A 21317-nucleotide genomic window follows, 5' to 3' on the forward strand; every position below is an offset into this window, starting at 1 on the left:
AAAAACATGTCATTTCTTCACCCTATGGCAAAAGATGTAGAATTACAGGGACTTTGCTGTGAAACTGCAAATTTTCTCTCTGCCCCATGAAAAATTGTGTAGTATTGCAGGAAATGAACTCAAAAAATTTAGAATAATTGTCCATCCCTGAGCTAGACAGAAAAGCCCACTGCTGTCCCTGGCACTGTTCCTACCTCTTACTCTTATCCACTGAGGCAGGAGAGCAGTTAATATCCTGTCCACAACAAGAACAGGACTAAGACTCCCAGCAATCACCTGACCTCTTACACACACTCAATGCGAGACCTGTCTGTGACTGGGTGAACTGAACAACTGTGTACCCACCAGATAGCTGAGTAATCTGTCTAGGTCAATTTGTCTGAGGCGGCCCCCATGTCTTTCTTTCCCTCTCTAACTTCACCCCGTCTCTCGATAATGTAAGTGACAACCACTAGCTCTTTATACAGTAGAGAGCCGAGCCATGAGTTAAGTTTACCTTGGGGACCTGTGTGGATGTGTTCCCCCTCACTGGGATTGGAACTCGTCCCACAGTGGCAATCCATCACCCCTCTCATTTCCACCCACACCACAATCACATGCCCACGAATTGACCTAATGCACCTCAAGTAAGCAGATTGGAGTCCAGGCTTTAACCCTCTTGGTCGGTTCAGGCAGGAGCTCAGCCCAGGAGGGAGGTTTAAGGGAATAGCGGCTGGTTTCAGGCTTCAGCAAAGGCTATTTTTGAGCCCTCATAACCAATGTGAAATACTGTTATGTGACGTGACATTGGTTAATGCCCACAAAGCTCAGATAAAGCGGGATATTTGTCTGGTATCTGGACGCGTTAAATAAAAAGCTTCTTTCATTTATTTTTTGTCCAAACTGTTAGGTTTTAAAGCATAATTTGATCCTTTTTCTCATAACTACATTCTGTTCCCATTTTTTACACCCAAGGACATTGCATGGTTGTCAGATAATGACTGTGCACATATTTCACCTTGCATAAAAGGTGAAATAAGTTGATGCACGTTACCCTCCCCATTTAGCATAAAGATATTTTTATTGCTTTAGTTGACACCTGTCCCGAAATATCAGACTGTCACAGGAGAGTAGCATATCACGTGACTTGACAGAGGTCAAATCATATAATTTGTCTTTATTTTCTAACTAAATACCTGCCATTGTATCAGTTCAAAGCTAGTGTATAGTTCGGCTTATCTGATTGATGAGTGAAATCAATGAATAACACGTTTGACTTTGTTACAGGTTCAAGTGTTTGGGAGTTTCAGCACGGGCCTCTATCTGCCAACCAGGTAAGCTGTTTGATTCAGGTAATGGAGTACATAAAGGCCTTCCTATCATTATCTCTCTTATAGTGTGTTGGTGATATGCGTGTTGACTCATAACCTGCAGACCCTGCGGATATAACCGCGGGGCGGTCGGGTTTAGGGTCATGAAATATTGTGTGGATGAAGGGTGGGTGGCGGGTTGAATAGAGAAAACAATATCTTTAAAAAATCTGGGTTAGGGCCGGTTGTGGGCCTCAGATTCACCTTTTCACATATACTTGGGCGGTTGTGGATGGGTTATTAGCAATAGCTGGCGGGTGAACAAACAGCTGACCCGGGCACCATTAGTGAGTGTAAACTGACCCTTAACCCAATGAGTTCCAACTTATTGCTGGTGTGTTTTGGACTTGATTACAGCCTTGAGTCTTCTTGGGTATGACGCTTACAAGCTTAGCACACCTGTATTTGGGTAGTTTCTCCCATTCTTTGCAGATCCTCTCAAGCTCTGTCAGGTTGGATGGGAAGCGTTGCCGCACAGCTATTTTCAGGTCTCTCCAGAGATGTTAAATTGGGTTCAAGCCCAAGCTGGGCCACTCAAGGACATTCAGATACTTGTCCTGAAGCTACTCCATTTGTTGTCTTGGCTGTGTGATTAAGGTCGTGGTCCTATTGGAAGGTGAACCTTCGCACTTGTCTGAGGCCGTGAGTGCTCTGGAACAGGTTTTCATCAAGGATCTCTCTCTACTTTTCTCCGTTGGTCTTTGCTTCGATCCTGACTAGTCTCCCAGTCCCTGTCGCTGAAAAACATCACAACATGATCCTGCCACCACCATGCTTCACCGTAGGGCTGGTGCCATGTTTCCTTCAGACGTGACGCTTGACATTCAGGCCAAAGAGTTCAATCTTGCTTTCATCAGACCAGAGAATCTTGTTTCTCATGGTCTGAGTCTTTTGGCGTCTTTTAGCAAACTCCAAGAGGACTTTCATGTGCCTTTTTACAGAGTGGCGGCTTCCGTCTGGCCACTCTACCATAAAGACCTGATTGGTTGAGTGCTGTAGAAATGGAAGAACCTTCCAGAAGGACAACCATCTCCACAGAGGAACTTTGAAGCTCTATCAGAGTAACCATCGGGTTCTTGGTCACCTGCCTGACCAAGGCCCTTCTCCGATTGCACAGTTTGCCCAGGTGGCCAGTTCTAGGATGAGTCTTGGTGGTTCCAAACTTCTTCCATTTAAGAATGATGGAGGCCACTGTGTTCTTGTGGACTTTCAATGCTGCAGAAATGTTTTGGGCACCCTTCCCCAGATCTGTGCCTCAAAACAATCCTGTCTCGGAGCTCTGACCTGCACTGTCAACTGTGGGACCTTATATAGACAGGTGTGTGCCTTTCCAAATCATGTCCAATCAATTGAATTTACCACAGGTGGACTCCAAGTTGTAGAAACATCTCAAATATGATCAATGGAAACAGGATGCACCGGAGTTCAATTTCGAGTCTCATAGCCAAGGGTCTGAATACTTATGTAAACAGGTATTTCAGTTTAAAAATGAATACATTTGCAAAATGTATGGGGTTAAACTACAAAAACTACCCACTGGGCAAAAATGGGTTTAATCAACGTTTCCAAGTAATTAAAAAAAAAAATCTATGTGATTACGTTGAATCAACATGGAAAACTGATTAGATTTTTAAAAACTGTAGTTGGTCTTTCCCTATCACTGCAACTCCCGTACGGACTCGGGAGAGGCAAAGGTCGAGAGCCGTGCGTCCTCCGAAACAAAACCCAACCAAGCCGCACTGCTTCTTGACTCAAATTCAAATGTATTTGTCACAGACACATGGTTAGCGAAATGCTTGTGCTTCTAGTTCCGACAATGCAGTAATGTCTAACAGGTAATCAAAACAATTCATAACTACCTTATACACACACATTTAAAGGGATGAATAAGAATATATGGATGAGCGATGGCCTTGCGGCATAGGCAAGATGCAGTAGATGGTATAGAATACAGTATATACATATGAGATGAGTAATGTAGGATATGTAAACATTAACATGACTAGTGATACTTAAAAAAAAAAAAAAAATCCATTAAAGTGGCCAGAGATTTGAGTCTGTATGTTGGCAGCAGCCTCTCTGTTAGTGATGACTGTTTAACAGTCTGATGGTCCTGAGATGGAAGCTGTTTCTCAATCTCTCGGTCCTAGCTTTGATGCACCTGTACTAGAGATCGACCGATTAATCGGAATGGCCAATTTCTAGTTTTCATAACAATCAGCAATTGGCATTTTTTTGACACTGATTAATGCAGATTACATTGCACTCCCTGAGGAGACTGCGTGGCAGGCTGACTACCTGTTATGCGAGTGCAGCAAGCTGCCACGGTAAGGTGTTAGCTAGCATTAAACTTATCTTATATAAAACAATCAATCTTAACATAATCACAAGTTAACTACACATGGTTGATGATATTACTAGTTTATCTAGCTTGTCCTGCGTATTGCCTGCTAACATGAATTTATTTTAACTAAGGAAATTGTGTCACTTCTCTTGCGTTCTGTGCAACAGGGTATATGCAGCAGTTTGGGCCACCTGGCTCATTGCGAACGGTGTGAAGACCATTTCTTTCTAACAAAGACAGCCAAATTTGCCTAACGGGGGATGATTTAACAAAAGCGCAAAAGCACAATCGTTGCACTAATGTACCTAACCATAAACATCAATGCCTTAAAATCAATACACAGAAGTATATTTTTTAAAACCTGCATATTTAGTTAAAAGAAATTCATGTTAGCAGGCAATATTAACTAGGCAAATTGTGTCACTTCTCTTGCGTTCATTGCACGCAGAGTCAGGGTATATGCAACAGTTTGGGCCGCCTGGCTTGTTGCGAACTAAAATGCCAGTTTGTACATAATTATGACATAACATTGAAGGTTGTGCAGTGTAACAGCAATATTTAGACTTATGGATGCCACCCGTTAGATTAAATATGGAACGGTTCTGTATTTCACTGAAAGAATAAACGTTTTGTTTGAAATTATAGTTTCTGGATTTGACCATATTAATGACCTACGCCGTGTATTTATGCGTGTTATTATAATTAAGTCTATGATTTGATAGAGCAGTCTGACTGAGCGGTGGAAGGCAGCAGCAGGCTTGTAAGCATTCATTCAAACCGCACTTTCCTGCGTTTTGCCAGCAGCTCTTCGCAATGCTTCAAGCATTGCACTGTTTATGACTTCAAGCCTCTCAACTCCTGAGATTAGGCTGGCAATACTAAAGTACCTATTAGAACATCCAATAGTCAAATGTATATGAAATACAAATGGTACAGAGAGAAATAGTCCTATAATAACTACAACCTAAAACTTCTTACCTGGGAATATTGAAGACTCATGTTAAAAGGAACCACCAGCTTTCATATGTTCTGAGCAAGGAACTTAAACGTTATGGCACATATTGCACTTTTTCTTTCGCCAACACTTTGTTTTTGCATTATTTAAACCAAATTGAACTTGAATTAAATGTTTCATTTTTTATTTGAGACTAAATAGATTTTATTGTTGTATTATATTAAGTTAAAATAAGTGTTCATTGTTCGTTCAGTATTGTTGTAATTGTCATTATTACATATATATATGTTTATATATCGAACCAGGATTTCTAGTGCCACAGCTAGCATATATATATGCATGCATGCATGCTAGCTGTGGCACTAGATATCCTGGTTTGAATCCAGGCTCTGTTGCATTTATATAAATACATCTTTAAAAAATCGCCCGATTAATCGGTATCGTCTTTTTTTTGGTCCTCCAATAATCGGTATCGGCTTTGAAAAATCATAATCAGTTGACCTCTAACCTGTACTGACCTCGCCTTCTGGATGATAGCCGGTTGTTGTCCTTGAGGAGGCCTTCCTGTGACATTGGGTGTTGTAGGTGTCCTGGAGGGCAGGTAGTTTGTCCCCGGTGATGCGTTGTGCAGACTGCACTACCCTCATGGTTGAGGGCTGTGCAGTTGCCGTACCAGGCGGTGATACAGCCCCACAGGATGATCTCGATTGTGCATCTGTAAAAGTGTGAGTGTTTTTAGGTGACAAGCCAAATTTCTTCAGGTTGAAGAGGCATTGTTGCGCCGCCTTCACCACGCTGTCTGTGTGGGTGGACCATTTCAGTTTGTCCGTGATGTGTACGCCAAGGAACTTAAAACTTTCCACCTTCTCCACTACTCTCCCAATTAACCCGGAAGCCAGCCACACCTATGTGTTGGAGGAAACACCGTACACCTGGCGACCGTGTCAGCGTGCATGCGCCCGGGACATAAAGGCGCAAGGACATCCCTGGCAGCCAAACCCTCCCCTAACCCGGACCAATTGTGCGCCACCCCATGGGTCTCCCGGCTGCAACAGAGCCTGGATTCGAACCAGGATTTCTAGTGCCACAGCTAGCACTGCAATGCAGTGCCTTAGAACAATGCACCACTCGGGAGGCCCATAGAAATGTATTTTTTAAACAAAATCCGATGACTGGTGAATGTTTTTGTTGATTTCACATTTAATTTACCTTAGTTGACTAGATGTTTAACTGATGTCTGTGTCAAGTTTGTAAGCTCTTAGGCCTTTTCTACGCATGCCTTTCCTACACACTAAGCAGTATTTGGTATTCAGACATGCCTTATTCATTCGCTTAATGTCAATATGATTTGTGTTTTGCATCATATAATGCAAAATGGATCATACCGGCTGTATTTATGTGTTTTTTAAGTTATACATCTTAAACTTGAATTCTGACATGCTAAACATTTTGGGACTATATCAGCAATGGACTAATGAAACAAATACCAAAATATTGTTTTTGGGTGGAGTTTTCCTTTAAGTTAAAGGTCAGAATACATACGCATAGAGAAGTGCATAAAAAGATAATAATTATACATTTACGCACGTTTAACAGTGTTCAGAATTCACCCCTTTGTGAGTGGTTATATGGAGAAAGAGTGATGTGGCTGGCCATTGTGTAATTATTTGCCTTTGTTTTTTGGGATTAAGGCTGTGGTCATTTATCGCTGCTGATCCAAAGCCTTTTTTAACCTTGTTTCTTGACGAGCCAGACTGCTCCGCTCCGACGTCACACACACACACACACACACACACAACACTGTAACTGGGGACTCTGGATTAGTGACAATAAGCTGTGTGTGAAAGTGAACTGGAGAGTCCTCTCTTCAGATCCGAATGTGATGTTGCTCTGACCTTTACTTACTCCACTTCCTAGTGACATCGATCTGGTGGTGTTTGGGAACTGGGAAAACCTGCCCCTTTGGACCCTGGAAGAGGCCCTGCGGAAGAAAAACGTGACTGACGAGAACTCCATCAAAGTGCTGGACAAGGCCACGGTATGTTTGTATTTGTATTTATTATGGCAGCAGCTACTCTTTCTGGGGTCCAGCAAAATTAAGGCAGTTATACATGTCTGTTTTTTAATTTTACTGCTTGCATAAGTTACTTGATGTGGAATAGTTCCATGTAGTCATGGCGCTATGTAGTACTGTGCGCCTCCCATAGTCTGTTCTGGACATGGGGACTGTGAAGAGACCTCTGGTGGCATGTCTTGTGGGGTATGCATGGGTGTCAGCTCTGTGCATTCAATATGTTAATACTTATCACAAATACAAGTAATGACGAAGTCAATCTCTCCTCCACATTATAATGTAAGCTCTCTGTGTACATCCAAGGGCCAGCCGTGCTGCCCTGTTCTGAGCCAATTTCAATCCCAAGTCCCTCTTTGTGTTACCTGACCACACGACTGAACAGTAGTCCAGGTGCGACCAAACTAGGGCCTGTAGGACCTGCCTAGTTGATAGTGCTGTTAAGAATGCAGAGAAGCGCTTTATTATGGACAGACTACTCCCCATCTTAGCTACTGTTGTGTCAATATGTTTTGACCATGACAGTTTACAATCCAGGCTTACTCCAAGCAGTTTAGTTTCCTCAACCTTCTCAATTACCACATTATTCATTACAATATTTGTTTTGGGGTTTAATGAATGATTTGTCCCAAATACAATGCTTTTAGTTTTTAAAATATTTAGGACGAACTTATTCATTGTCAACACGCTCTTTGTTAAATGTTGCAGTCATTTCAGTCACTGGTAGCTGACGTGTATAGTGTTGTGCATGCATACTAACTGTGCAGTGTGTCATTGCCCCGGGTGACAGTGTATGTGTAAATCCATCCTCATCACTATTTTCCATTGTTCCAGGTACCCATCATCAAGTTGACAGACTTCCGCACAGAGGTGAAGGTGGACATCAGCTTCAATGTGAAGAACGGAGTCAAAGCTGCCCTTCTCATCAAAGACTACAAAAAAGTGAGTGAAGCAGGCATCTCTTATTCAGGATACATTACCTAATGCAGTCCAGTAAAAGAGCTAGCTGATGAAACAGGCTTGACAGTTAGCAAGCATAGATTGTTGTACAACACTCCTTCCGTGGCCTCCAACTGCTCTTAAATGCTAGTAAAACGAAATGCATGCTCTTCAACCGATCGATGCCCGCACCCGACACAAGCATCACTACTCTGGACGAATCTGACTTAGAATATGTGGACAAATTTAAATACCTAGGTGTCTGGCTAGGCTGTAAACTCTCCTTCCAGACTCATATTAAGCATCTAGAATCGGCTTCCTATTTCACAACAAAGCATCCTTCTCTCATGCTGCCAAACATACCCTCGTAAAACTGACTATCCTGCCGATCATTGACTTCGGCGATTTCATTTACAAAATTAGCATCCAACACTACAAATTGGATGCAGTCTATCGCAGTGCCATCTGTTTAGTCACCAAAGCCCCATATACTACCCACCATTGTGACCTGTATGCTCTCGTTGGCTGATCCTAGCTACATATTTGTTGCCAAACCCACTGGCTCCAGGTCATCTATAAGTCTTTGCTAGGTAAAGCCCGGCCTTATCTCAGCTCACTGGTCACCATAGCATTACCCACCCGTAGCACGCGCTCCAGCAGGTATATTTCTCGGGTCATCCCCAAAGACAACACCCCCTTTTGGCTGCCTTTCCTTCCAGTTCTCTGCTGCCAATGACTGGAACTAATTTCAAAAATCACTGAAGTTGGAGACTTATATCTACCTCTCTAACATTAAGTGTCAGCTGTCAGAGCTGCTTACCGATCGCTGCAGCTCTACACAGCCCATCCTGAAATAACCCATCCAACCAACTACCTACCTCATCCCCATATTTGTTTTTGTTTTTCTGCTCTTTTGCACACCAGTATTTCTACTTGCACATCCTCATCTACACATATCACTCCAGTGCAAATTGCTAAATTGTAATTACTTTGCCACTATTGACCTATTTCCCTCCTTACTTCATTTGCACACACTGTATGCAGATTTTTCTATTGTGTTATTGACTGTACATTTGTTTATCCCATGTGTAACTCTGTGTTTTTGTCGCTCTGCTTTGCTGTATCTTGGCCAGGTCGCAGTTGTAAATGAGAACTTGTTCTCAACTGGCCTACCTGGTAAAATAAAAGTTGTACATTTATGTCAGGTTTTTTGGGGTTCTGACGGAGGTGATGGTAGCTAATACACTTAACTACGTCTCCTCTGTCCCTCAATCCAGCCATACCCATGGTCCTAGTCTGAGACATTCCCCTCTCGAGGGCACTATAACCATAACCACAGGTTTAACCATAACCACGGGTTTCTTTTATCCATAAGAAATACCCAGTGCTTCCGAAGTTGGTTCTGGTGCTGAAGCAGTTCCTGCTCCAGAGGGATCTGAATGAGGTTTTCACTGGAGGGATCGGCTCCTACAGCCTTTTCCTTATGGCTGTCAGCTTCCTGCAGGTGAGAGACTTCTGCTATTCTCTCAAGTAGCCCACACACACAGTGCAGGATAGATCGCATCTAACATTAGAATAATTTACTGTCCATAATAGACTTTTGACACATTTGAAGTCTTTCTCATTCAGTGAACTAAGATGATTTGGCTTGTTCTTCTATGCAATTTACCTTTTATCCTCTGCCCTTGTATTTCAGCTTCACTACAGAGAAGATGCCTGCAGCCCCAATGCCAACGTGGGCGTTCTCCTTATAGAGTTCTTTGAGCTCTATGGGCGCCACTTCAACTACCTGAAGACGGGCATCCGGATCAAAGATGGTGGTAGCTATGTGGCCAAAGACGAGTTTCAGAAGAACACTGACCTCTACAGGCCCTCCATGCTCTTCATTGAAGACCCCCTAGCACCAGGTAACATGGCCTTCCATTCAGCATGGGTGCACTTGCACAGGTGATACCTCATTTTAGCACTGTGACATCAGTCAACTACTGATAACATTGAACCTAAGAATCTATCACACGCTTTAACGGCCATGAATTAGACAGCTAGAGGTCCCAGGTGCCCATAGCAAAGGGTGAAATATTAGACAGTGTCTGAAATCCATCTCTTTCCAAATAGAGATGATCTAAGCATGCCTCTTGCCTCCTGCAGATAACGACGTTGGCCGCAGCTCATACGGTGTGTTGCAGGTGAAGCAGGCCTTTGACTATGCCTACGTAGTGCTCAACCACGCCGTATCGCCCATCGCCAAGTACTACCCCAACAACGAGTCTGAGAGGTAAGGAGATGGTGAGCTAGGGCTCGCTTTAACCAACGACAGCTCTCACATTCTTTGGTAGCTATCTTAAGTTATTTACTAAATACTCTATTGATATTTGCAATATGTCCTATTTTCTTTCCTCCAGTATACTTGGCAGAATAATTCGGGTGACCCAGGAAGTGGCTGAATACAGGGACTGGATCACCAAGCTCTGGGGACCACAGTCTCAGAATGAACCTACCCTGAATGGTATGTTTTCACCGTACTACTGTGAGTCTAGACATGGTCTCAGATCTAACGAGGTGATAGTCAGTGTGTTTGAGGGGATCAGTTTCAATAAGGCAAGGTTCAAAATTGGTCATCTTTATTATGTTTTAAGTAGTTTGGGATCCAAGGTGATTTGTAGATCAGTGAAGTCAGACTGCTATTTAGTCGATCTAAAACACATTGTCTTACCACTGTTTGTCCATGTGCTGTTGCCGTAGGAAATGAAGTCACACTGTTAGTGAAGCCTCAGCAGCTGGACGAGTGCAACAACAACCTGACGGAGGAGGTGACTGCATCTCGCAGCAAGACCTCTTCCAACTCCTCCTCATTAGTGTCATCCTCATCCTCCACGGTATCCAGTTCCAGCGACGTTGAGTTTTGTTACTCAAACACACCATGTGTGCACACTAAAACTACTATCTGAGGAAATCAACTCTTGACACTACATTTATTGCAATGCACCCATTGGTTGCTGACCTGATTTACTGAGTTGTGATTGGTTGTCTCCAGGATTCTGACGGGACGCCCTGTAAGACAGTGAAGCAGCTGCCTGGACGGGGCTCCAGCGCCCACAGAGAATCCTCAGGTGGCGTGACCAATCACAGAACACAGAGCCACACCACCAGCACTCTTACTGACAACAAGGGGGGCAAGGTAGGGTCAGCTTGACGAAGCCAAAGTCAACCACTGAAAAGCTCTGTTACTGTACCTAAAAATGCCTTGAACTTTTATGACCTGAACGTTACAACACTGTCGGTACATAGATAACCTTTTTAGATTTGACATTTCAATGGCACATATAGGCCTACCAGTGATATGTTTACTTTCATTCATCTATCTACTGATCTAACTAGGTGTGTGTCTGTCTTGTTTCCCAGGCCAGGTTGTTCCGCTCGTCCAGTAAAAACACCCACCACGTCCAGCAGAACTCGCCCTCATCCAACATCAAGAGCCACCCGAGCAGCAAGCCACACTACCAGGGCAACAGCAAGAAGAGGAAACCTCAGCAGCACTCAGAGGTCCAGGACCTCTGCAGATAGGGCTGTCTTGGTCTGCTCTGCAACAGACTGACAGACTGACTGTCCCACTTCTGCTGCCAGACCACGTACTGACTGAGGAGTATTAAGGATCTTCCTTCTCTGAAGCGACATGCATCTTTTTATAGCTGAAAAATAACCCAAAAAAAGAGATGGGAAATGCTGGGGCTTAGTTCTAGAAAGAAATGCGTATTTTCTTCCTTGACATATACACGTTCTACAGTGGAGCTACACACCACATCCAGTACCTACAAATCTAGCCTTTTACCATAGCGCCATCTGGTGTTTGAGGAATAAGTGTCTGGAAAGTCATGTGGATTGCGCAATACCTGGAACTTGGCTGGCGAACATACTTCAGCAAGAAAAGTTTTTTTTATATATAATAAAATACACAAATAACAAAATGTTATATTGAAGAAGAAGAAAAATGTACACAGATTGACAGACTAAACCGCAAAATGCAATCTGTAAATAGAGACGATGACTTAATGTTTTTGTTGATCGAAGGATATTTTTTGGTTGTGTCAGCAGATTATACAAAGATTTGTACAAAAAGAAACATGTGGAAAAGTCTTTTTGGGTAAAAATGATCACAAATGTACTTTTTACAGGATAATACTGATTCAAGGCAAATGTAGATGTACACATTTGCCTGCTAATCGTGAGTAGTGGCAGGTTTGGGTTTCATTGCCAACATAAAATCATCAGCATTCTATTTCTACTTGGCTGCTCTCTCTGAATGTGTTTGACAGGCTTCTTTCCAAATTATACCCCCTTCCCTATATAGTACACTACTTTCACTAAATAGGGAATAGGGTGTCATTTGGGATGCACAGACAGTGTTAACAGTTGGTCTGTGTCAGGTAATGCGCACACAGCCCTATGGATTACTGGTTGGCTGGGGACAAATCACTCATTCATACACACAGCTCTATACAACAACAGTTTTTAGTTTTCCCAGACTCATAGAATTACAGTTAGAGGACATAATGATTTTAGAAAAAGTCTACAATATATGTCAAAGATCCATAGGTGTGGGAGGTAATATTCTCCCATGTATTTATTGTTATATGAATATATAGTTACTATACACGTTATACGTATTAAGACAAGTCCATACTCCTGTGTCACATATTTGGATGGGACTAGTGGAAGTATAATTGGTCAGGTACAGTACCAATGTTGCTGTTTTCCCTTTCAGTGATGAGTGACCAAGTTAGTTTGGAAACCATTTTATGAGTCATGGCCCATTTTGTTTTAATATGTGGCTGGTCTACTTCAAAAGGGAGCTGAGGTTTTGTTTTTGTTCAGAATATAATGTCAACAACCCCTTGCTGAAATGTCCGCTATGGCAACCTCTGATTGCAGTTCCACAACTGACCTGTAGATGGTGGCATTACTCAACTCCCTTTTCACAACTGGCACCTGCATACTGCATTTATACATTTTCAGCATCTTACAGTCAAGCATTCAGACCCCTTGACTTTATCCACATTGTTACATTACAGCCTTATTCTAAAATGTATTAAATTGACCCCCCCCCCCCCCAAGTCTACACACAATGCCCCATAATGACAAAGCACAAAGCAAAAACTGAAATAACATTTCCATAAGTATTCAGACCCTTTATTCAGTACTTTGTTGAAGTACTTTTGACAGTGATTTACAGCCTTGAGTCTTGGGTATGACACTACAAATGTAGCACACCTGTATTTGGGTAGTTTCTCCCATTCTTCTTTGCAGGTCCTCAAGCGCTGTCAGGTTGGATGGGGAGCGTAGCTGCACAAGTCTGGGCTCTGGCCTGGCCACTCAGACATTCAGAGACTTGTCCCGAGGCCATTCCTATGTTGTCTTGGCTGTGTGCTTAGGGTCCTGTTGGAAAGTGAACCTTCGCCCCCGTTTGAGGTCCTGAGTGCTCTGGAGCAGGTTCATCAAGGATCTTTCTGTTCTTTGCTCTGTTAATCTTTCCCTCGAGCCTGACTAGTCTCCCAGTCCCTGCTGCTGAAAAACATCCCCACAGCATGATGCTGCCACCACCATGCTTCACCGTAGGGAGGGTGCCAGGTTTCTTCCAGACGTGATGCTTGGCATTCAGGCCAAAGAGTTCAATATTGGTTTCATCAGACCAGAGAATCTTGTTTATCTAGTCCTTGAGGTGCCTTTTGGAAAACTCCAAGCGGGCTGTCATGTGCCCTTTACTGAGGAGTGGCTTCCGTCTGGCCACTCTACCATAAAGGCCTGATTGGTGGAGTGATGTAGAGATGGTTGTCCTTCTGGAAGGTTCTCCCATCTACACAGAGGAACTCGAGAGCTCTGTCAGAGTGACCATCGGGTTCTTGGTCACCTCCCTGAGCAAGGCACTTCTCCCCGATTGCTCCGTTTGGCTGGGCGGCCAGCTCTAGGAAGAGATTTGGTGGTTCCAAACTTCTTCCATTTAAGAATGAAGGAGGCCACTATGTTCTTGGGGACATTCAATGCTGAATAAAAATAATGTTTGTACCCTTCCCCAGATCTGTGCCTTGACACAGTCCTGTCTCGGAGCTCTATGGACAATTCCTTTGACCTCATGGGGGGGGGGGGGTCTCTGAAATGCACTGTCAACTGTGGGACGTTCTATAGACAGCCTTTCTAATCATGTCCAATCAATTGAATTTACCACAGGTGGACTCCAGTCAAGTTGTAGAGACATGGATGATCAATGGAAACAGGATGCACCTGAGCTCAATTTCAGGTCTCAAAGCAAAGGGTCTGAATAATTTCTAAACCTTTTTTTGCTTTGTCATTGTGGTATTGTGTGTAGATTTATTTTAGAATAAGGCTGTGACAAAATGTGGGAAAAGTCATTTTCGAATGCACTGTGTGCACGAGCTAATCACTGTTTCCCAACCTTGGTCCTCGAGGATCTCCAACAGTACACAGTTTTGTTGTAGCCCTTGACAAACAACTCATTGAGGGCTTGATGGGAAAGGGGGATACCTAGTCAGTTGTACAACAATGCATTCAACTGAAATGTGTCTTCCACATTTAACCCAACCCCTCAGGGGTGCGGGGGGCTTCCATAATTGACATCCACATCTGAGGAACAGTGGGTTAACTGCCTTGCTCAGGGGCAGAACGACCAATTATTATTTTTGACCTTGTTAGCTCGTGGATTTGATCCAGCAACCTTTCAGTTACTGGCTCAACACTAAGATGGTTAAAAAATATTGTCCTGGGAAAGTACAGTTTGGGCCTAAATGCAGTATATATCAGCTAATCTGTGAATTTGATTTGACACTTAGGGAACACAAATCATCTGTGCCATCACAATCTGTAATCATATCTTCTCACTGCAAATACTTCAACAAAACTGTATTGACTCATCCCAATTGTAGTTCATACAGCTATTCAAATCCATGCAATAAATTCCACAGTACAATAATTGAAACTCCTGGTGAATGTTCTTTTAAGGTATATTGCTGCTCCCTGGTGTCATTCCTGCACGCCTAACAGGGAGGAAGGGTAACGGAATAGATGTAAAGACAAAATCATGCAAGCAACACCAATCTGGGGAGACATGTGGGCTGCGTTTACACAGGCAGCACAATTCTGATAGTTTGTTCACTAATCTGAAAAAAATATATATTGATGTGAAAAGATGATTTGTCAGAAGGCCAATTAGTGTGTGTGTGGGGTGGGGGGGGGTCAACTGGGCTTGCATGTATAAACACAGGACATGTCTACCCTGATAGGTGTTGCTTTCTTTATCTAGTGGTTTAAGTAGATTTATTTTATTGGGAAAGTGTTCGCACAGAAGACAAAGTGCAATGCTGCTATGTAGACTGGCAGTAGATGTCCCTCACTACCATGAGCTGTATTTCACACAGTGAGACGGATTTGATTGATATTCCCCCAGTTGTTACATAATTGTGCAACTCAAACGCCTAACAATCAGTTAATACATGAGTGGAATGGCTTTGGCAAAACCGATAACTATCTTCTGTTCACTCTTAAATGTGGGTGTGAATACATCGTAGCTACTTGATGAACATCTTTTCCGCATTCAAAAGCAAGTCCTCAAGAGCGCACGCAGAATGCACACGGGGACCCAGAGAACATTTCGCTCGCGGTGGAACTAAACTTGCAGAGTGGACAAGAGAATAATTCGTCCACCACGAACTCGTCTCTAGAATACGTCCATTCTATATTTGGAGACAACCGGTATACGTTTGCCTACAACAGGTAAAACGCATTCTTAATTTGGGTTTGCGCTAGTGTTAATACGATGTAAACTACTGAGAGGAATTTTATCTTTGTGGTGCGCTACCCCAATGTAAAAAGTTGCACATTTCAAAGTATGTTGTCTATCCGTGTTACAGTGTTGGTTTTAATGTAGCCTACGAATCCCACTACATATCGCAGTCTCACCTTGGCTTTACGTAAGTACTAAGTAGAGAGGTAGGTAGTACATTGTAGGGGGTAACCAGTCGGTCTCGTGCAGGGCTGCCCAATTCCGGTCTTAATGGGCCGAAACACTTCTGGTTTTTATCCTCCCAATCATGGACTCATTCAGACCTGGGACACCAGCTGAGTACAATTTAACTTCCAGGTAGAAACAAAAAACAAGTGTTTCGGCCCCCAGGACCGGAATTGGGCATGCCTGGTCTAAAGAACAGAAACTAATAAAAGTGTATCTCGTTTGAAGACTGTTGAATCAACTTTACCTTGTCCTCTTAAATAAGTGGGGACCTACCTTTTTGTATTGTAGCGCATTATAAAAAAGACTTGCCTAAGTACACATCTAATAATCTACTCAACCTACAATCAGTTTCTGATCTGCACAATGGTAGCCTATATAATAATAATTATAGGCATATTTATCAAAATATAGAGAACCAGATCTGTAGTGTCTGACATGTCCATCTAAAAACGATCCCATTAAGAAATAATGAAGGTTATGTTTTTAAATATGCAGCAGTATCTCTTTTAAGAATATTATTTCAAGGGTTTATCCCCTGATATTTACCCTTTCAGCTAATCAGGTTCTCTTTGTTTCTCAGTGGTCTGCCCATTGGAGATAAACAGGATGAATCTTCTGCTTATTCCATACAAAAACAGGGAATCTGAAAGCCTCGTGTGTTTCGTCACATAATAATACCATATGTTACAATTAGAAATACAGTGAGTGGTGTGCATTGATATGCCCCTTATGGCCTCCAAATCGGAGAGTATTACTGTATTTGACTCATAAAAATTGTTGAAAGAATGAAAAAGAACATCTGAGGTTCTCCCTCTTAGTAGGCTACCAAAAATTGTATTCATGAGATTGAGCAAGGTTTATTTTTCTGGAAAAGAGCCTAGTTTAAAGATTACATTTACTGGGGGCATAAATTGGGCATTTCCTAACCCACATTTCTAGACCGAGGAGTCTAGACCGAGCAGTAGAACACTATACCACTGTGTGACGCGTTTACCGACATGTGCCTGTTTGGCAACGCTTTGGTCAGATAGTTCTGATTCGGAATGCATCGGCGAACGGTGCCCAGGAAATAATTAAATCCAATTGTTAGACGCTACCAGCCCTTCCTCCAAAGCAAAACCAAACATGGATTCCATGTTGTTCTCGCGTTGCACGTTCAGTCTGTGTTTCACACCTGTTTATCCTAGCTAATCAGCCTTGCAATACCGGTAACATGCTTGGTCTAGAAACCGGGCTAGTCATCTCTTTGTTTGTGCTCTGATGAACTGTCACTGTAGCAGACAGACCAGTAATGAACGCAGCGCAGATCAAATAGTCTGGTCTATAAGAGCTTTCGATTTGTGAGGAATGGTTATTGGCTTGACCTTCAGTGGTGATTGCACAGGTAAAGAGCAAAATGGGTGTTTACCTGTTATATCAAATCTTAAAGAACAATATAGTGTTCAGGTTATGGACAGCATGGATGCCGCTATCATCATGCAATCAATGCAATCTTATTCGGTAAACAATAAGGAGCGCTGACATTTTCCCCCCCATATAATTCAATTGGAAAAAAAACAATAATGGCTATGCATGAATGTGGATTTAAACGGGCTTATGCAAGTTACAGTGAACGTGTCTCATCCTTTGCCACACAGCTGGGTGTAACAGCTGGCCACTGCAGACTGTAGTGCCTTCAACTTGGGTCAGAATGGGGCATTGGCACAACCCCAACAGCACCATCCTCAGTCCGCGTCATTTCCCTTGTGTGGTGAATTGCATATAATATAAAACTGCGTGTTGACTAAAACAATGAGTTGATTCATTCAAAACACAGTTTCTAGGTGAGTAATGACATTTATGTAGCAGATGTATTGTTGTTTTGGTAGAGGATTTATTCCTCTATGTTATGTCTGGTTGTAAAAAATGATTTATTTGTAGTGTGCCGCTTGGCAAGTCGTGTTCTGGGCTTATTGATGCCATTTCAATATCTCTTATGTCAAACAGCTCTGCCTGCGCTAGCATAGAAGAACCATCTGCATATAGATGTCACCAGTGCATACATTGGGCTTTGTATATGCTATGTGTATCATTTGGCTGATTACATCACTAACCCATTGTCATTTTGACTCAGTGGAGAAATGTATGCACCTGCCAGCACTAAATACATACAGACAGACACATTGAGGCAGGGGCCTGCTGCTCATGGGTCAGTGTTTAGTGTCCTCGTAGTAGAGCAGTCAGATCAGTCTAAACAGTGAGAAGTGTTTTAACGTTTTCCATCGATGTTGTAATCATCTATTGTGTTCTCTCCGTAATGTGTTGTCTACTGCTCTGCGGTAGTTATGGAGAGGCTGGTACTTTGATAGATTTGACAGTTTGACGAGTTGGGGCGGAGCAGAGCAGGCCTCAGTACTACACTGAGGAACACGTCTACACTGGCTGGACAGATGCCAGGTTCTCCATCCTCATTGAGAGTTTTGTGTTGAATCTCTAATCATTGTTTTTCCTGAGTTGTTTTTCCTACATCGTGGGGTGTTTGTCCTATATGCCTCTGTCTGACCCGGTTTGTTTGCGTGCCGGACCATATTGCAGGCAAATATTCTGATTTGTCAGCAATTATTAACTTTCCTAAAATCCTTAACTTTTAGGGGCCTGATTTTAAAGGGGGAGAAATATATTAAAGAGTTCAGCTGTTGATTCCACTGGATCGGAGGAAGAATTATATTCAACTGGGTCATGGAACCTACAGTATGGGTGAAGACACGATGAGGAACATGTTGTATGCTGCGCCATGTTGAATTCAACATCTTTCCATTGGTGGTAAAGACAGTACAGACAGTGAAAATATACAGGCAGTTACAACAGGAAGTGAAAGTGTCTGTTTGCAGTGTCTCTTGAGAACGGGGGTCACCACAATCTGTCAGAGCCAGCTTCGCGTAGTGGAACGTGTACACACACTCTCCCCTACTAGCTCTCCTGTGTGGAAGACTAGTGCCGCTCCTCCACCTCCTGGAACCCCTGAGTGTTTCAAAGGCTCCATTTGCTTTAGTGCTCCCTCTTTAGTGCTCCCTCTTTAGTGCTCCCTCTGCTTCCGTACATCAGTGTTTCACAGAGAGTTTACTTTGTGTGTTTCAATTGATAAAATAATGAAAGTTCAGCCTCAGAGCAGATACTGGCATGATGATGATTTGGCCGGCCCCAGCCTGATCCTCTCTCTTATCGCTGTGTTTTTGGTGGGGTCCAGACAGATCTACATCTCCCTAGTGCTAAAGACTTCCTTCCTCTATCTCCTGGGGAAGAATTTGTGCCCCCCTACCAAAGCCCCCCCCCCCCCCGTTGACATGAGGAGGCTTCAGTGTGGCCAGTGTGCTAATCCCTGGGAACACACAATGAGGACTAATATGACTAATTAACCTTGACTGCAGGGCCTCCAGCCAAGGCCTTCTACTAATCCTGCTGCCCTCACAGCCCTCACCACAACCACCCACCCATCATGATCATACTATATGCATGCAACACAGACTGACAAATGTTATGCACTCTCAGTGAGATATGAAAATTGACTAAAACAATGAGTTTATTCATTCAAAACACAGTTTCTAGGTGAGTAATGACATTTATGTAGCAGACGTATTGTTGTTTTGGTAGAGGATTTATTCCTCTCTATGTTATGTCTGGTTGTAAAATAATGATTTAGGAGGGGGTTGGATGTAGGCTATAACTTGTGCATTTAGCTTTCCATTGCTGTTGAATGCTCTAACCCAGAACGTGTTTGATCTATTTGTAGTGTGCCGCTTGGCAAGTCGTGTTCAGCATACCTGTTCTCTTCAACATAGCTCTGAGGTCAAAGGAGCATTGGGTGGACATGACCTTTTGGGTGAAGTCCCCCTGTTGTCACTCCCAGGATATCCGCCTCTTTTGTGTTCTGTAAGCATAGGAAGTTTACCCCCTGAAAAAGATGGGCATGAGGACGACATTATTGCGAGCAAAGTTCCTCCGAAGCAGCTAAAGGATAAAAGAGACCATTCTATATGATCATCTACATACTAACCTTAGGCTGTTCTTAACTCCTCTGTTATAAAAGGCCCAACTTGACAATTGATCTTTGTCACAGACATGCACTAATGTAATGTGTTCTGTGGGAGGGGTGCCGTTGATTTAATGGAAACAATCACATTACCTGTAGGTCACAACACGTCACTGTTGACCTGTTGAAGTTGTATCATTATGTACATCAAGTGTTATTTGTTTTATTTAGATTTGAAGGTATGTCCTTTATATACATATTAGTCCAGCTAACAATAATACTGTATATTATGAAAACATTTTGGTCATTGTACCAGACGCTCTTATCCAGAGCTACTTTCAGTAAGTAGTTCATACAGTAGTGCATACATTTTCTGTACTGGTCCCCCGTGGGAATCAAACCCACAACCCTGGCTTTGCAAGCGCCATGTTCTACCAACTTAGCCACATGGGACCCATTGCAAACATTTGTTTAATAATTGTATCATTACTGGCATACTGTGAGCTGGCACACTGACTAGGATATTGCTCAGCCAAGAGGCAGGACACAACAGACAGTTGGCCGTCTGTCTGACTCAGCCTGCCATTATCACAGTTGTTGTTGCATCTGGACAGACTGAGCCTCTAGTCTGCTACTCTATAATGATTCAAGTCTTACTACCTCTCTTCCTCAGTCAGCTACTCTACAGTCAATGACACTCTTATTACAGCCCAGAACACCTGCAGTCAGCAGAGTTTGGTTGTGTGCTGCCTTTTGTGAGGTGTGCCACTACCTACCCAGCCTTAGTAGCCAGCCAGGCAGGCAGTCTTCACACCTCATTTAAATGATGATTACCAGACCACTGTTAGCAGATTGGAGAATTACTGGATGCAATTGTTGCAACATAGAGGAGGGAAACTAGATGGAAGGCTTGACCTCCTTCCACTATTCCCAGCATACGCTTAGGTTGTGCAGTACGGGGGGGTATGGTAGCTAAGTTTGGTTGTCATATGATTTTCCCTGTTACTCCAGTAGTCAACTTGGATAATCATTGATGAGTGCACTAATCACCACCACACCAAACCCAAATCAAACAAGCTCATTTCCCCCATGTCAAATGAAAAGTTGTTGACAACATCTCTTGATGTGAACAAAACAGACCCTAGGTACAGACCCTAGGTACAGACCCTAGGACTAACCTCTGACCAGGTGGTCTGGCTAATTGCCTGGATCCATACGAGAAGTCTGTATATAAGGAGTTGCTGAGTGTCATGTAATGGAGGAATGTCAGGCACCAGGCTTTGTCTGAATGTCATCTCTGTTCTTTCACACGCTGATGGACAAGTCTGAGGGAGCTGTGACTCATTAGTTTACCTCAGGACAGACTTGTTATGTGGTCTTTTTAACTGTCAAAATGACTCAACTTTCTGAGTCTGTCAATAATATCGAGTTAGATTTCCTCGAAAGGACATTGGCAGTACACTGAACAAAAATATAAATGGAACATTTAAAGTGTTGGTCCCATGTTTCATGAGCTGAAATAAAAGATCCCAGAAATGTTCCATATGCACAAAAAGCTTATTTCTCTAATTTTGTGCACATATTTGTTTACATCCCTGTTAGTGAGCATTTCTCCTTTGCCAAGATAATC

General features: G+C 42.9%; 2 protein-coding genes across 5 annotated transcripts in view; both read left to right on the forward strand.

Annotated features, from left to right (window-relative positions):
* Positions 1 to 14640, forward strand: part of LOC115113765 (terminal nucleotidyltransferase 4B-like) — a 34472-nt gene extending 19832 nt beyond the window's left edge. The window contains exons 3-12 of one of the 2 annotated variants that reach the window (XM_029641745.2): positions 1267 to 1313; positions 6566 to 6686; positions 7554 to 7661; positions 9034 to 9162; positions 9355 to 9565; positions 9807 to 9933; positions 10061 to 10164; positions 10401 to 10534; positions 10693 to 10836; positions 11061 to 14640. In XM_029641745.2, coding sequence (XP_029497605.1) covers positions 1267 to 1313; positions 6566 to 6686; positions 7554 to 7661; positions 9034 to 9162; positions 9355 to 9565; positions 9807 to 9933; positions 10061 to 10164; positions 10401 to 10534; positions 10693 to 10836; positions 11061 to 11222 — 1287 coding nt within the window. In that variant the 3' untranslated portion in view covers positions 11223 to 14640. Of the gene's footprint in view, positions 1 to 1266; positions 1314 to 6565; positions 6687 to 7553; positions 7662 to 9033; positions 9163 to 9354; positions 9566 to 9806; positions 9934 to 10060; positions 10165 to 10400; positions 10581 to 10692; positions 10837 to 11060 lie in introns of those variants that run through there. The other variant, XM_029641746.2, reaches the window with a different exon arrangement.
* Positions 14641 to 15221: 581 nt separating this feature from the next.
* Positions 15222 to 21317, forward strand: part of LOC115113769 (adenylate cyclase type 2-like) — a 68500-nt gene continuing 62404 nt past the window's right edge. For 2 of the 3 annotated variants that reach the window (XM_029641749.2, XM_029641750.2), the window contains exon 1: positions 15222 to 15440. The gene's annotated coding sequence lies outside the window, so the exon portion shown is untranslated. The remainder of the gene's footprint in view (positions 15441 to 21317) is intronic. The other variant, XM_029641751.2, reaches the window with a different exon arrangement.

Source organism: Oncorhynchus nerka, linkage group LG28, assembly GCF_034236695.1.
Source record: "Oncorhynchus nerka isolate Pitt River linkage group LG28, Oner_Uvic_2.0, whole genome shotgun sequence".
Lineage (NCBI taxonomy): Eukaryota > Metazoa > Chordata > Actinopteri > Salmoniformes > Salmonidae > Oncorhynchus > Oncorhynchus nerka.